The following is a 13063-nucleotide window of genomic DNA, read 5'->3' as shown; positions in this document are numbered from 1 at the left end:
GTTACCTTCTAATGGTTAGCCAAGCATTTCTTCTGCTTCTTCTTCCTCTCTGATCGATTATAGCAGAAAAAAGGGAGTGAAATCATTCCATCGATATACGTTATGATGCCAACATGATCCTCACACCAGACTGCTAAAAGTATTCCCGCGAGCAAGAGAAGCGTTCCTCTGCTTGCACGCATGCTGCAAATCCTGTGGACTTTTCTCTAGAGCTCTCAGTCGGGTTTCATTCCATAACTGCATGGTTTAAATGCCATATTGAAGCTGTAGGAATACATTTACACTAAACAGACCCTTATTTTTCCTGCCCTTCCTTCTTCCAGGCCTTCCTGGTCCAGTCATTCAGCAGGAAGAGGAGAAACCGAGGGAAGCCGCTCTTCCACCACTTCACCACTGCAGTGGACACAGAAAACATCCGCTTTGTTTTTCACGCGGTCAAGGACACGATTCTGCAGGAGAACCTCAAAGATATCATGCTGCAGTGACTTTTATGTTTATGTCAGTCCAACTGTGAAAACCCGCCACCATTCCAGCCCGGGAGGACTTGGCTCTGACACCACAGCCTACAATGTGTTCATATTACCTGTGGAGCCAGGAGTTCCTGCATGCCTGTGGATACCCTGCATTTAACCTGTGTAGATGTGCAAATGAGCTGGGAAGGAGAGCTAAACTCTGGGGGGGGGGGGGGGGGGGGGGGGGGGGGCAACACCAGCTACACCTGCATTAGCACCAAAAGGGTTGTTCCTCTTATGTACATAAGACTATGACAACATTGTCACTAAAGTGAGTTGAATGGCTGCCTGCCAGAAGCAGGATAAAGGATGGATAGAAGGACTGAGAGCAAGATGGAAAAGTCCTCATCTTCAAGTATGCGTGATGAGAGGGGAAGAGGGGTGAGGGTCTGGCCCCAAACTGGTCATATGCTGCGTTACGTGATAAGGTTGCACAAGTGTTCCTGTCAGTGAACTTTAACAGAGAGAAGAAGCGAAACCCTCTCATGCTCACTATCTCCCTGTAATTTACTCCCAACGTCACACGAGAAAGAAACGGCTGCAGAGAAGAAGTCTTCTGCTAATCTCCTCTCCCTCATCTCTGGTCCTCCGCAGCACAATGGACAGACTGTTTGTTTCCTCCTTCTCCAGCAGAAAACTGCAGACAGACAAATTAGAGATTCATCTTAGCTGAAGGAAATACAGAAGTCCTGACTTATACTCCACTCATGATTCCTCTCGTCCTCTTTGAATGCACCACAAATGCCCCAAACTTCACATAGGGCATGTTTGAAGTCTTTAGTAGTGGTTGTGGTAGAATTTTACCTGTTGTTTTGGGTAAACCCGAAGGGAACAGCAGTAAATAATGAGGCTGAACTGCAACTGACCCATTTCTCATGCTTCTGGGGGAGATTTTAGGCTTGTTTTGCAGTTTAAACACTGCAGCTATATTGAAGACAATTTAGTGTTTACACAAGTTTTGGAAATATTTCTCCTTTTTTTTTCTTCTTCTTCCTAACGGGGAATGTTGTTTTAAGAGTCCTGAAATAAATTAGTACTTCATTGCAGTAGCATAATCCTCAATTTTAAAAGTAAACACAATTCAGGCTTAAATTAGGATATATACCAGAAATCTTGCAAACCAAACTGTTAGGCTCTGAACATTAACAACCTTACAGCTTTTCTGTGGGGTGTTGTTTCTGGCTCTGGAAGGAGCCATTTTTGTTTTGATTTTCTTTTTTCCTATTTCTTTGATCATTATCTTCCAAAAAAGGATTTATAATGACTCCGGTTAAATTGGAGGCAGAATGTAGGAGATTTATATATTCTGTTATTTCAAAATGTCCATCATGCCATGTAGGGTTCTCTAAGGAGCAGAATCTGGCCCATTAGTGGGAGTTTGTTTGTTTTCTTTCACATTTTCTAATCTCTTAACCAGAGTGTCTAAAGGTACGTTCACAGCGGATGCCAGTCGTGCGAGTGAATTCCATGTTTTTCCTATACAGAGGTGTATTCAGAGGCGACCAAACAATCAGCGATATGAAGGGCACATATTTGGTGATCGGAGCGAAGCTGCACTGTGAGAACATGTGACACTTAGTGAAAAGTGAAATTTTGCAGATGTGGAAAAATCTGAACTTCTCTGTTAATTTGCATCGTGTTAATCAATCAGGGGCTGGATGATGTGAGGCTAAATAGCACAGCGGAACCCCTTTTTTTTTTTTTTTTTTGTTAAAACTCACCAGAACGGATTGATCCGTCCTCCTGCAGCAGTGGAGCAGCTCATGATACTTGGTCCTGGATGGAGGGAGGTACTATAGGAAGCAATTATCTGGCTGGGAGCAGATCTGATGCACCCAGAGACGCTGGTTTTATTCAGCTTTCCAGGTTCAACAGTTCAGTTCCCCTGAACTCTGTAAAGTTGAGGTCAGGTAGTTTGAACATTGAATTTCTTTTTTTTAACAAAAAACAAAACATCGATCTAGTAGATTAAAGTCACTGTGAAGCAACTTGTCGTAGAGCTAATCTTGCATTCTTCCTGTATCTGTTCCTCACTTTATACAATGATGCTTGAGTACCGTGGAAACTAGCTGAGATTGTTCACATCTGATTATCATCAGTGGATAGTAGTGATACACAAATAATAATCCCCCATAGGAACCAGGAGAGAGGAGCACATCTAAAGGAAAGCTCACTAACATATAAGCGCAGACTGATGAGTGGCACAGTTTAAAAATGGTAATATCTGTTGCAGAAGATCAATCTAAAACTCTTTTAAAATTTAGTTTAAGGAGATTTTTGATTAGTATTAAAATATAATTAAATTGTAAATAATACTTTGTACAATACACAAGATTTAATTTCAAATGGAGCATATTTATTGAAGATGCCAAAAATTATCTCATGAAAATATCCCATGTGTACTTTCAAATGTTGAGAGGAATAAAGGAGCAAAGTGAGCAATACCACATGATAAAATATATCTGTCTTATTGACGAGGGGGAAACCCTGGCCTTTTGCATGGGTTATTCATGCAGTGATTTAAACTTTGATTTAACTGTTTAGTTATTTTCAGAAATATACATTACATTTATATCAAGTGGGCCTTTCCGTCCCCCTGCTGCAGCTCCCAGGGTCGAAGGACTGTTGACCCCTGGTCTAAAGATTTCACAGGTCAGAGTCATTTTGGACACAGGCAATCTTGGAATTTTATGGATATGAAATTATATACATTATATACATTATATATATTATAAATTTATAAATTATTTAGGCAAACCATATCATACATATAAACTCTGAGTTTCAATTTCAAGCAGAGATAGCCATAAGAGCTGCAGTAGTGTGTAAACGTACTTAAGAATGAAAAACATGCTTTTTTTTTTATGTTTGTCACACTTAAGTGTTTCTGAACACCACAATAATTATATTAGTCAAAAGACAAAAGCTGTTAATGCAAAATTCAGGTTTTAGCCAAAGGATATTTTATACAGAATCAAACCAGGTGAAACTAAAATTTTTAAACTTGAGGAATTCTAGGTACAGCACATTTATTGACACATTTTGAAAAAAAAAATATTAAATTCCAAATATTTGTGTCTCTTTTTGTTTTACAAATTTGGTATAATCACGATTAATCCAATTAATTGTTTCAGCCCCAGACTGAATAGTCATTACTAATATCTGCAGCAGAATTTCCCTAGTCATATTAAAGATATCTAAAATTTGAAATTGCCTAGTCTTTGATTAATTGTACTGATCTATGACTTCAGTTTTAAATACAAAGTCATTCCTATAAAGTAATTCCAACTAGTGGGGGAAAAAAAAGTTCTACTGGTATATATATTCTATATATGATTATAATTACAGATAGTTTAGCTTTCCGTTTAAAAAGTGAAACCGGCTTGCCGAAACCACAGAATCTTTATGATGAGAGCTGAACTACATAGCATATTTTGCAGCATTCGGTGTGAACGTACCTTAAGAGTTCTGCATCTCTGATTTATTTCTAAACCAGAGAAACATGAACTTAATTATGTAACACTTTGTGATCTGATAGCTGCCATGATCAGCTAGGATGGTTTAGTTCAGATTCCTGATGTATCCGTCTTAAAGAAAATTTAGAAAATTAATTCATACTAACTTGTTTTGTCTTATTAGATAAGTATATCTGTGTGTCATCAGCACAACTATTCAAAATGACCCCTTTATCTCCTCTAATTCTGCCAGGTGGAGGCAAATCTTTATAGGAAAGAGAACTGACCTGAGCACTAAGCTCTGTGGTACTCCATAACTTATTGGGTGTTTGAGAAAGATTTACTAATAGATTATGCTACTGCAACATAATTTATTTATTTTCATGCATTTAACATGTTTACTAGAGTTGCCAATAAAAGGGGAGGGTGTAGCTTGTATTTTTTTCAGAAAATTTCCTATTTAAACCTGAAATTGAAATAAATATCTCAAGAAAATAAAACTGAAATATTTAATACAGAGATTGAACTAGTGAGGTCACGTTCAGAAAACTGAACAAAAACAGTTCTTCCTAGAAAAGCTCCAACATTTGTAACTGGTTGTAAATAACATTGTTTGGTTATTTAATGAATAGATACAGTATCAGTGGATGCAACTCTTTGAAGCATTGCACATCAATATACTTCAGAATAAAAACTAATCTGGACCTGTTTTTTTTTTTTTATCATTTTAATATTTCTCTTACCGTTATTTTTTTTATATATCCCATTTTTAATAAGAACGAAACCACTTTAAAAAAATCCAGCAAGTAGGTCTATGTAGCAAACACTTAAGCAGCTAAAGAAGCAGATGTTTTCCCAGAAAGTGGACAGAAAAGATGGAAGAAGTGGGTTGATAGCAGAGCAATTAGCCAGAACATAATAGCCTATATGTGACTAAATATCCCTTATTAGCTCACTTTGTCACATTTATAGAGAGGGACAAAAGGTCTGACCCAAAATACTTTGAACACCTGAAGGCTCTTCATTATTCATCATCACTAATTCAAATTACTATTCTCCCACACGGACATTTAATCCTCTGCACCTTTAACCCTCGTCTGGCATGAGGAGCCTGACATTACAGCCCATTAACTGGGCCTTCAAGGTTCAGCTGATGAAGAACGCACTCAAGTCCAAAATCTATCGAAATAAAAATAAATAAAAGTGTTAATGTTTGTCAGGTTCACCACAAAATGTTAACCGGCTATTTAGCACAAATAAAAGTACAGTTACTATAGTTACCTGCCGCCACAATTAGCCTGTGCTCTGATTTATGGAGGTGGTTTAACTGGCAACCTGAAACACTTGGTCACTTCACAGCTGCCTTCATAAATTTGCAAAGTTTAGTTTTATGTAAAATGTGTTGCAATGAGTTGCATTTTGGTACCACAGCTGTAGGGAACCGGGTTGGGTCTGGCCGCTTTTTCACTCCTCAGTGTTTCCTCTACTTGGTCTTGAGGGGAGAGAAGGACGCAGCGTGAACGCTTCACTCCACCTCATCATAAGAATAATACTGTGTTAGTTTGTGTTCAAAGTGACTTGTACTTCCTTCACACTGAATACTGTAAATTTCTGACTGACACTGTATGTACATATGTAGTAACATGGAAAAGTTTAAAATGATCTCAGTTCTTTATATTTTGCTTCCAAGTAGTCAGATATCATCTGTTTAAAAGTTTCTCCGGGCTTTCTGAAGGTCTCAACTGGGTCTCATTTCAAGGCTACGTTAAAAGTAATAATATAATAATATTTACAATAAAATTTGTTTCTTTTTTGGTATCAAGCATATAGATAATAGAAATTATCCATTTAAGTTTTCATCTTAGTATCCAAATTAGCCCAATTAAGCATAATTGGATGTGACCACTAATGAGCAACAGAATGATCCCACTGTGATCTTTGGTAATATACATTGCTAGCTCTGCGGCATTATAATGCATAGTTTTCTCTTTTTTTTTTCATTTGTTTCCATGTATTAATCCTAAACGGGTTTAGGCAGGGCAAACTTAAAAAGTGCAGCTCTGACATGGAGTAATTAGTTTAAGAAAGCAGGTGTAATGTTCAGACGCACTTCATCTGAAAACTACCTCGCTGTATTTTCTTCTTTTTCTGCAGCTATGTCTCTTTCAATACACATACAGCTACAATCTTAAATAAATTAATGTCGTTAACTGTTTCATATTAGTGCTGCATTGCTAATTTGTTTCTATTTCCGCTGCTTTCTGGGCAGCTCGGCTCACACATAGAGCAGCAGCCGATAGAGTCTCTGTTTGACTGCCAAAGCCGACGGAAGGTGGGATAACTCGGTTTCTCATAGGAAAACCTAGTTTTGATATTTGTATGTTTGCAGCATTCAAATTTTCCTGCACTGACTTTTGGCAAACATTAAGCCACAATGACTAACATAAGCTGTTTTTGATTGATTGAATTCAATTAGGGACTCTTCATGGAATCTATAAAATAACATCAATAATAGCAGATAGACAGGAAGACCAGAAAAAAACTTTTTTGCTCAAACTAGGTGATAAAAACCTGGCGTACAGTAGAAGATCAGATAATGGATGATGGATTTCATAGGATGTGTGTCGCTCCAACACATCTGCTTTTCTCTGTACTCATTTTGTCTAATTCCCTAATTCTATGTGCAAATATTAAAAGACATGATGTCACAGTCCTGTACAATGAATTGATGAAAATGAGTGAAAACCGTTGCTAAGATCTTCAGAAAGCCTGGAGAGCTGAGAGTTTGGAAGACCAGCATTAAGAAACGAGTGGGCCTTTTCATAAAACTTTTGCACATTGCCCTAACAGTAAAACCATATGTAAACCAACTGTATGTTTTTGTTCCCATTCTGGTTCACTAACCCTCCTTCTCTCAAACTTGTTCTTATATTTCCTGAGTGACTGTGTTGCACTGGATGTTTCTTTTTGGGAGGAAAAAGCAAAAAAAAAAAAAAAAACATTTAAAAAAAGATGCAGATTTTTTTTTTCTTACAAAAAGCCAAGCAGGAAGAAGAGAAGCTAATGAATCATTGCAACCTTTGTTATTTCCATGTTCTGTTTTGTTGTTTTTTCCAGGTGCCTTTACGCTGTCCTCTGTTGTGAAATACGCAGCCTTTTGCTGACAAGCTGTTTCTTTATATTTTTGCCATGGGACGTCAGGACAGAAATAAAAAAAAGAGCCCTCTGTCAATAATTTAAATGTTGTTTTTTTCCTCTCAATTCCAGATGGAATCAGTATTCCTATATGAACAAAAGGAGCTTTCATAAGAATGTAAAAAGCTCCTGATAAGTAATGTCAGACTGATGTTCTGTGCAGAGCGACTGTAGGCCCTTATTCTACATAATGTAATCTGAAGCTCATCAGCGAGAGCTATCAAGCCGCTGGGCATGAGAGCAAAATTGAAGTCGGGCGATATCTCTTTTACCCTGCAGAGTTTGACCTTTGCTTTGGCTTTTAATCAGAGCGACTCTGCTGCATTACAGCCCCTGAGTCTCAGGAGACGGGGAGGGGGTCCAGAAACAACCAGACCAGAGCTTTTTCACTGTTGTTTTAGAAATTGCCGGTCAACTTAGATTTATTTACACAGGAAGTGAGCCGAATGTAAATTAAGGTCCACATACATGCATGTCAGAGAAGCCCATGTAAGACTGTGAGATCTCTGGCACCAGAAAAAGAAAGACCAGGAAAAAAAAATCCTGACCTTGTGAATGAGAATGCACAGACTGGGGGAGGGATGGACAAAGGGAGGAAGAGGAAATACAAGAAAAAGTAAGAGGATAGCAGGAGGGAGGAGGAGGAGGTTATGTTTCCTCTCAGCCCACTTCCTGTCCTGATCCTAAAATGGAGCGACTGTAAGAACGACATCCCTCAGCCTGGTTCTCCTCCCAAACACACACACACACACCAGAGAAACCCGAAGCAGCCTCCTGTGGGATCCTGCAGAAAGCATATCCCCAGCAGACTGAAACACAAGGAAGCATGAGTCTACAGCGAGCAGGCGGCACTGGACATTTTGTCCTAATGTTTCACTCCATGTGTACAACCTATCTAAGCTTACTTGTGCGAAATGTCAGTGATGACATCCAGACACTGACCTGTGTGAGGAGCAGTCCTCACTCATTTTCTTCTGCTCCTCAAAAACAGGAGTGCTTGTTTATTTCTGTAAACAAGCAAACATGTCCTACATCCCATTCTAACACTAACTATTAATCTTTTACTGCTTGAACTCATCCACATCTTACACAGATTTTCATGCTTTTTAGATTTTTTTATGTGGTAGATAAAATGCAGCTTGAGTCCAATTGTAAAGACATCTAAATATTTGTCTTGGAGGACTTAAAGTGTCCAGAAAAGTCTACACATGTAGAATTTGTAGGACACTAACCATATACTAGAAAGAGATTTGTTTTCTTCCAGGACTGTGATGTATTAATCTCCTTCCATCGTTCCATCAAGTTTGACCAGCTTCTCTATCATTGCTGGAGAGAAGCATCCCCACAGCATGATGCTGCCACCACCTATACATTTCCCTGTGGTAATGTGTGTTCAGGTTATGAAAGGTTCTAGTTTTTCACATGCATTTAGGCAAAAAAAAAAAAAACTGGTTTGTTCTTTTTTTACCTAGGTCTAATAAAAAGACGTACCACCTACATGTTTCATTGTATTTATATTTAACACTGACATTTGAGTTAGTTCGGCTCAAAGAACTTTATCATTCTGAGAAGGAAGTAAAAAAATACATTGTTTTATAACGTTTCTTTGGACTGTGCTATCTCTATAGTTATGCTGCTATAGGCTTAGACTTCTGGAGGACATAGGGACCCCTTTTTTAATCATTCCGCTTCATTCTTTCTCTATTCTCCCAATCTGCAGAATCTGTTAGTTCAATCTCTAACGTTCTGCTCTCCCTGCTTTTTCTCATAGTAGCTTTGCCTCGTCTGTTCCTGTTTGGCTGTGACACAATCCTGGAGAGAAATATCAGCTGTGCTGACACCTTTGTTTATATATGCTGGAGATCGGCCTTTTTCCAGTGCAGTCCTGTTTCTCTGACTGTGACTGGGTGGATGTGCTCTCTTCGTCCTCTGGCATGGGAGCTGGCTCGGAGCTCGTCTGCCTGGCTGTGTGTTTCCTGGACGGGGCCGCCTTTTACAGTTGCCTTTTGTATCTCTGCTTCTGTCTCCTTGAACCCCAGTCGGCCTCAGCAGATGGCCGCTCACACTGAGCCTGGTTCTGCTGGAGGTTTCTTCCTGTTAAAAGGGAGTTTTTCCTCTCCACTGTCACTACAAGCATCCTTAGTGTGAGGCATTGCATTCGAGTCAATGAGTCGATGCAATCAACTGGTTTTTCTTAGATAGAACACTTTGAATCAATTTGACTGTATGATCTGGTTGAACTGTAAAGTGCCTTGAGATGACATGTGATGTGAATTGGCGCTATATAAATAAACTGAATTGAATGAAGTTGAATTGAACTTTACTACTAGAAGCTGCTTTGTTTTAATCTGTAACATTAAAGCCTAATAATAGAGGCGGTTTATGCGTGTGGACATAGTGGAATAGGTAAAAGGGAAAAAAAGGGCTGGTAGGGGAAATTACATTAAAAATTCTTTGACTTTTATAGATACAAATAACTTCTAGGGTTTGAAATATGTTGGAGGTCGTAATCGATTCCTTTAAGTGCCTGCTTCGTTTTAATCTTTCCCAGTTTTTAAGGTGCTCTTACACCAGAAATGTAACTGTAGAGCCAGTCATTCACCCAGAAATTACTTTTTTACTCTTAGGCTAAATTCACTTTTCTACATAGAAATCCTTTTGTAGTATTGAGTTAATGGGGTAAGGAAAGGGACATCCAGCAGCAAGTGCACAGGGAGAAAAATAAAAAACAGTACTAGTTGTTCCATCGCCTCCGGACCCTGGGAGTCCCATAGATACCGGCTTAATTGTCCAATGTGCCACTGTGCAGCATGAACTATGTCCTGCTGAAAACATCTCAGCACCTGGAGAGCAGAAAAAACAACGCTAACGCAATACAATAGCAACCAGAAGAAAACTGGTGCCCTAGCAACTGTAGATGATTAGACCATCTTCTCAAGACACCGTGGCAACCACCTGTAAAAGCACCTCCAAACACCACAGAGATTCGTTTTTATACTTTATGACGCCTTCTGAACAAGAGGTAATCTGACAGACTTTGCCAGAACATCTCTTTCTGTCCCACTGTGAAGCCTTTGAACAACTGAACGACTCAGTGTCTGAAAACTAACAGAAGGTAGAGGATTGATAAAACTCATTGGGTCGATATCAATCCATCCTGGTGTTCGTTAAAGATAGACACCCACCAAAAGTAAACATGAGGATGGTTTAAATGCTCACAGATTAGACTAAACTGCTTCTGTGTTTTAGAGATTTTAGATGAATTAAGATAGAATAAGCCAATTTATATGGTAGATTAGGTCAGACTGGTTAGCTTCAACGTTCAGGAACAACTAATCTGGATTTTAACTCAGTCTTTTTTCATGTCCCACTTCAGTCCTCAATAATTACTGTCCTGCAACTTTTAATGAGCATCCCTGATTAAATAAACCTGGATCTAATGAAATGTGTTGTTGCCAACCTCTGCAGAGGTGAATGACTGAATCCTAAAGAGGGAAATAAGTCTTTTAAAGCAGGCGCGTGCAGGATAGGGGATGCATGCAGAAAGTGCAGGAGGTTTGGGAAACCCTATCCTAGGTCATGATTGGCCAGCTCCAATCCTCCAGAGATGCCATCAGATGTTTCATCATTACTGTTTGAAATACATATGTCATCATGTTCTTTAGAGGAATGCTAATGAACCATCGGTGGATCTGTGGATTTAGGGGTGTTGAATCCTAAAACAGGAAGGTGAACCAGGCTGTGGCTTTGATAGAATCATCCAATGCTGCGGTGAGAAGATCCTGGTGATCGGTTTTAGATCTGCTCCCTTACATTAAAAACACAGTTCAACTGAAATCCTGTCTTTATTTTGACATCTTTCAGCTTAAAATTCTAACATAAACTACTTGCAGCACAGCAAACTGTTTTGTTTTTATTTTTGTCACCTCCTGTTTGTGTAATTGGTTATTTACTCCATATAACAGACATTTAACATCTCAGGAAGGTCTGCTAAACACAGACAGATCTGCCAGCTCATTGGTTTGTGTTCTGACTCTGCGTGTGCGCTGCTGATGGTGTGCGAGTAGGTTTGGTCTCATGACTGGTTAGGCTGATGTTTCCCTGAGGCTGTTTTGATTGGACCTGCAGCTGAACTCTGATATTTAATAATGAGCAGAGCCGACCACTGACACACACACACACACAGACGAGCCAAACGACTGAATCATAGTGTGAACTATAAACAACTAGTGGCTCATTAGATGAGGATTTGGCCCTGACACTTTGCTGCTCCCAGGTCTGCTGCATCATTAAGCCATTTCTGTTTTAGGTTCAGCCTGACAGGGAAATAAACTTAAGTCTGACATCCTATATCTCTTCAGTGACACGTTGGGTATAACTGAATGAGGGCAAAGAAATGTGATTAATATGCATCGAAAGATTTGATGCTTTGTTGTATCATATTCTTAAGTATCTAGCATAATCAAAATCAGGCAGCTGTGTGGTTGCCTTTGAAATAATAACAGGTTAAAGAAAATGAAAGCTCATAAAAGATGTGCTGGTTGAGGTCTCCCTCTGCAGGTGCAAACAGAGTAATGCAGAAATGAGTGTGAAGATTTTAGCTGCTGTTTTACATTGGGAAAGGACACATTATACCTATAGATCTGCTATAAGGAAAAAAACAGGATGGTCAACTGCAGCAAAATGATGGAAAGAAAGAAGAATTGTGACAAATGTTAATGTGATGACCAGGACACATGCAAACAGGCAGAGAATTTCTACACTCAAACAAGTGAAACGTTTTACACAAGATCATGAGGGCAGTCACATTTAGTTGCAGGAATCTGCAAAAAAAAAAAAACTAAAGACGGGTGGATGGACACACTAAAGGAAGCCATAGGAAACACCTGGCAAATTATCATCAAGATAAAATAAATAACCAGAGGTTTGTATTGCATTTTAATGAAATGAAAGCATATTACTACCTCTATACTTATACTATTTGGTTTAAATCATTGCAATGCAGCTGTTTTTCATTGTCCCAATAGCCGGTAAATCACTGCACTGAATAAAGCCTTTGAAGCCTTACAGGTTTTCTGATAACTCAGTCCAGTTCCCATGTCCTTACTAAAGAAAATCCTCCCACAGCACCATGCTGCCACCATCATGCTTTCTTTTTGTGTTTAGGATGACCTTCTGTTTAAATGTATAAAACTGAACATAATAAAATGAGACATGTTCATTGAATTCTTTGGCACAACCAAAGCATCACTTTAATTCGCTCATCCAAAAAAAGTAGAAAAGTTATATCAGTTATTATTCATGCTAGTAAAGAAATACAAATAAACAACCCTGAAGCCAGCAAATTTAAGAGGAGGGAAAAAAGCTTTTTTCTGGCAGAAAAGTTTAGATCTTTTTTGATGTGTAAGTGCAAAATTCGTGATCCATCCAATAGAAACATCACGGGTCCAAAACTGTTAGCAGTTACACTGGATTAATATTGGTTGGATTTAGGACGTAACGTTGGACAAAGGCCAACGTCAAAAGTTAACGTCAGTAAAACGCAAGTTTTTTTTAAATCCATCTGACGTCGACATTTAGATGATATCAATTTCTGTTGGCTAGTAACGATTCTCCAGCGTCTGCTCAACCTTGAGGTTAATCCAACTTTTGTTTTTGCTTCATTATCCAATGGTTAGCAACGTTGGGGTACGACATTGTTTCAACGTTACATCAACATCCAGTAGCCACTATATTGAGGCAAGCAGCTTCATGTTTCTACATTCAGTCAATCAGTGCCAAATCATCCCAGCTGCTGGGTAATCAGGTTTTGAAGAAGCTTCACATCTTCGTCTGAGATTACGTCTGTACAGATGGAAACCGTGATGCTCTGTGTTTTCTTTTAATGAGGAAATGAAGATC

General features: G+C 38.8%; 1 protein-coding gene across 1 annotated transcript in view; it reads left to right on the top strand.

The window, feature by feature from the left end:
* gna12a (guanine nucleotide binding protein (G protein) alpha 12a) overlaps nucleotides 1–680 on the top strand; it is a 41471-nt gene extending 40791 nt beyond the window's left edge. The window contains exon 7 of the mRNA XM_038285332.1: nucleotides 324–680. Within this exon, the coding sequence (XP_038141260.1) occupies nucleotides 324–485 (162 nt within the window). The 3' untranslated portion in view covers nucleotides 486–680. The remainder of the gene's footprint in view (nucleotides 1–323) is intronic.
* The last annotated feature ends 12383 nt before the right edge of the window (nucleotides 681–13063 follow it).

This window comes from Cyprinodon tularosa, unplaced genomic scaffold (assembly GCF_016077235.1).
Source record: "Cyprinodon tularosa strain WSP-4 unplaced genomic scaffold, ASM1607723v1 ctg21, whole genome shotgun sequence".
Taxonomy (NCBI): domain Eukaryota; kingdom Metazoa; phylum Chordata; class Actinopteri; order Cyprinodontiformes; family Cyprinodontidae; genus Cyprinodon; species Cyprinodon tularosa.
This window is presented reverse-complemented; position numbering and strand designations above follow the sequence as displayed.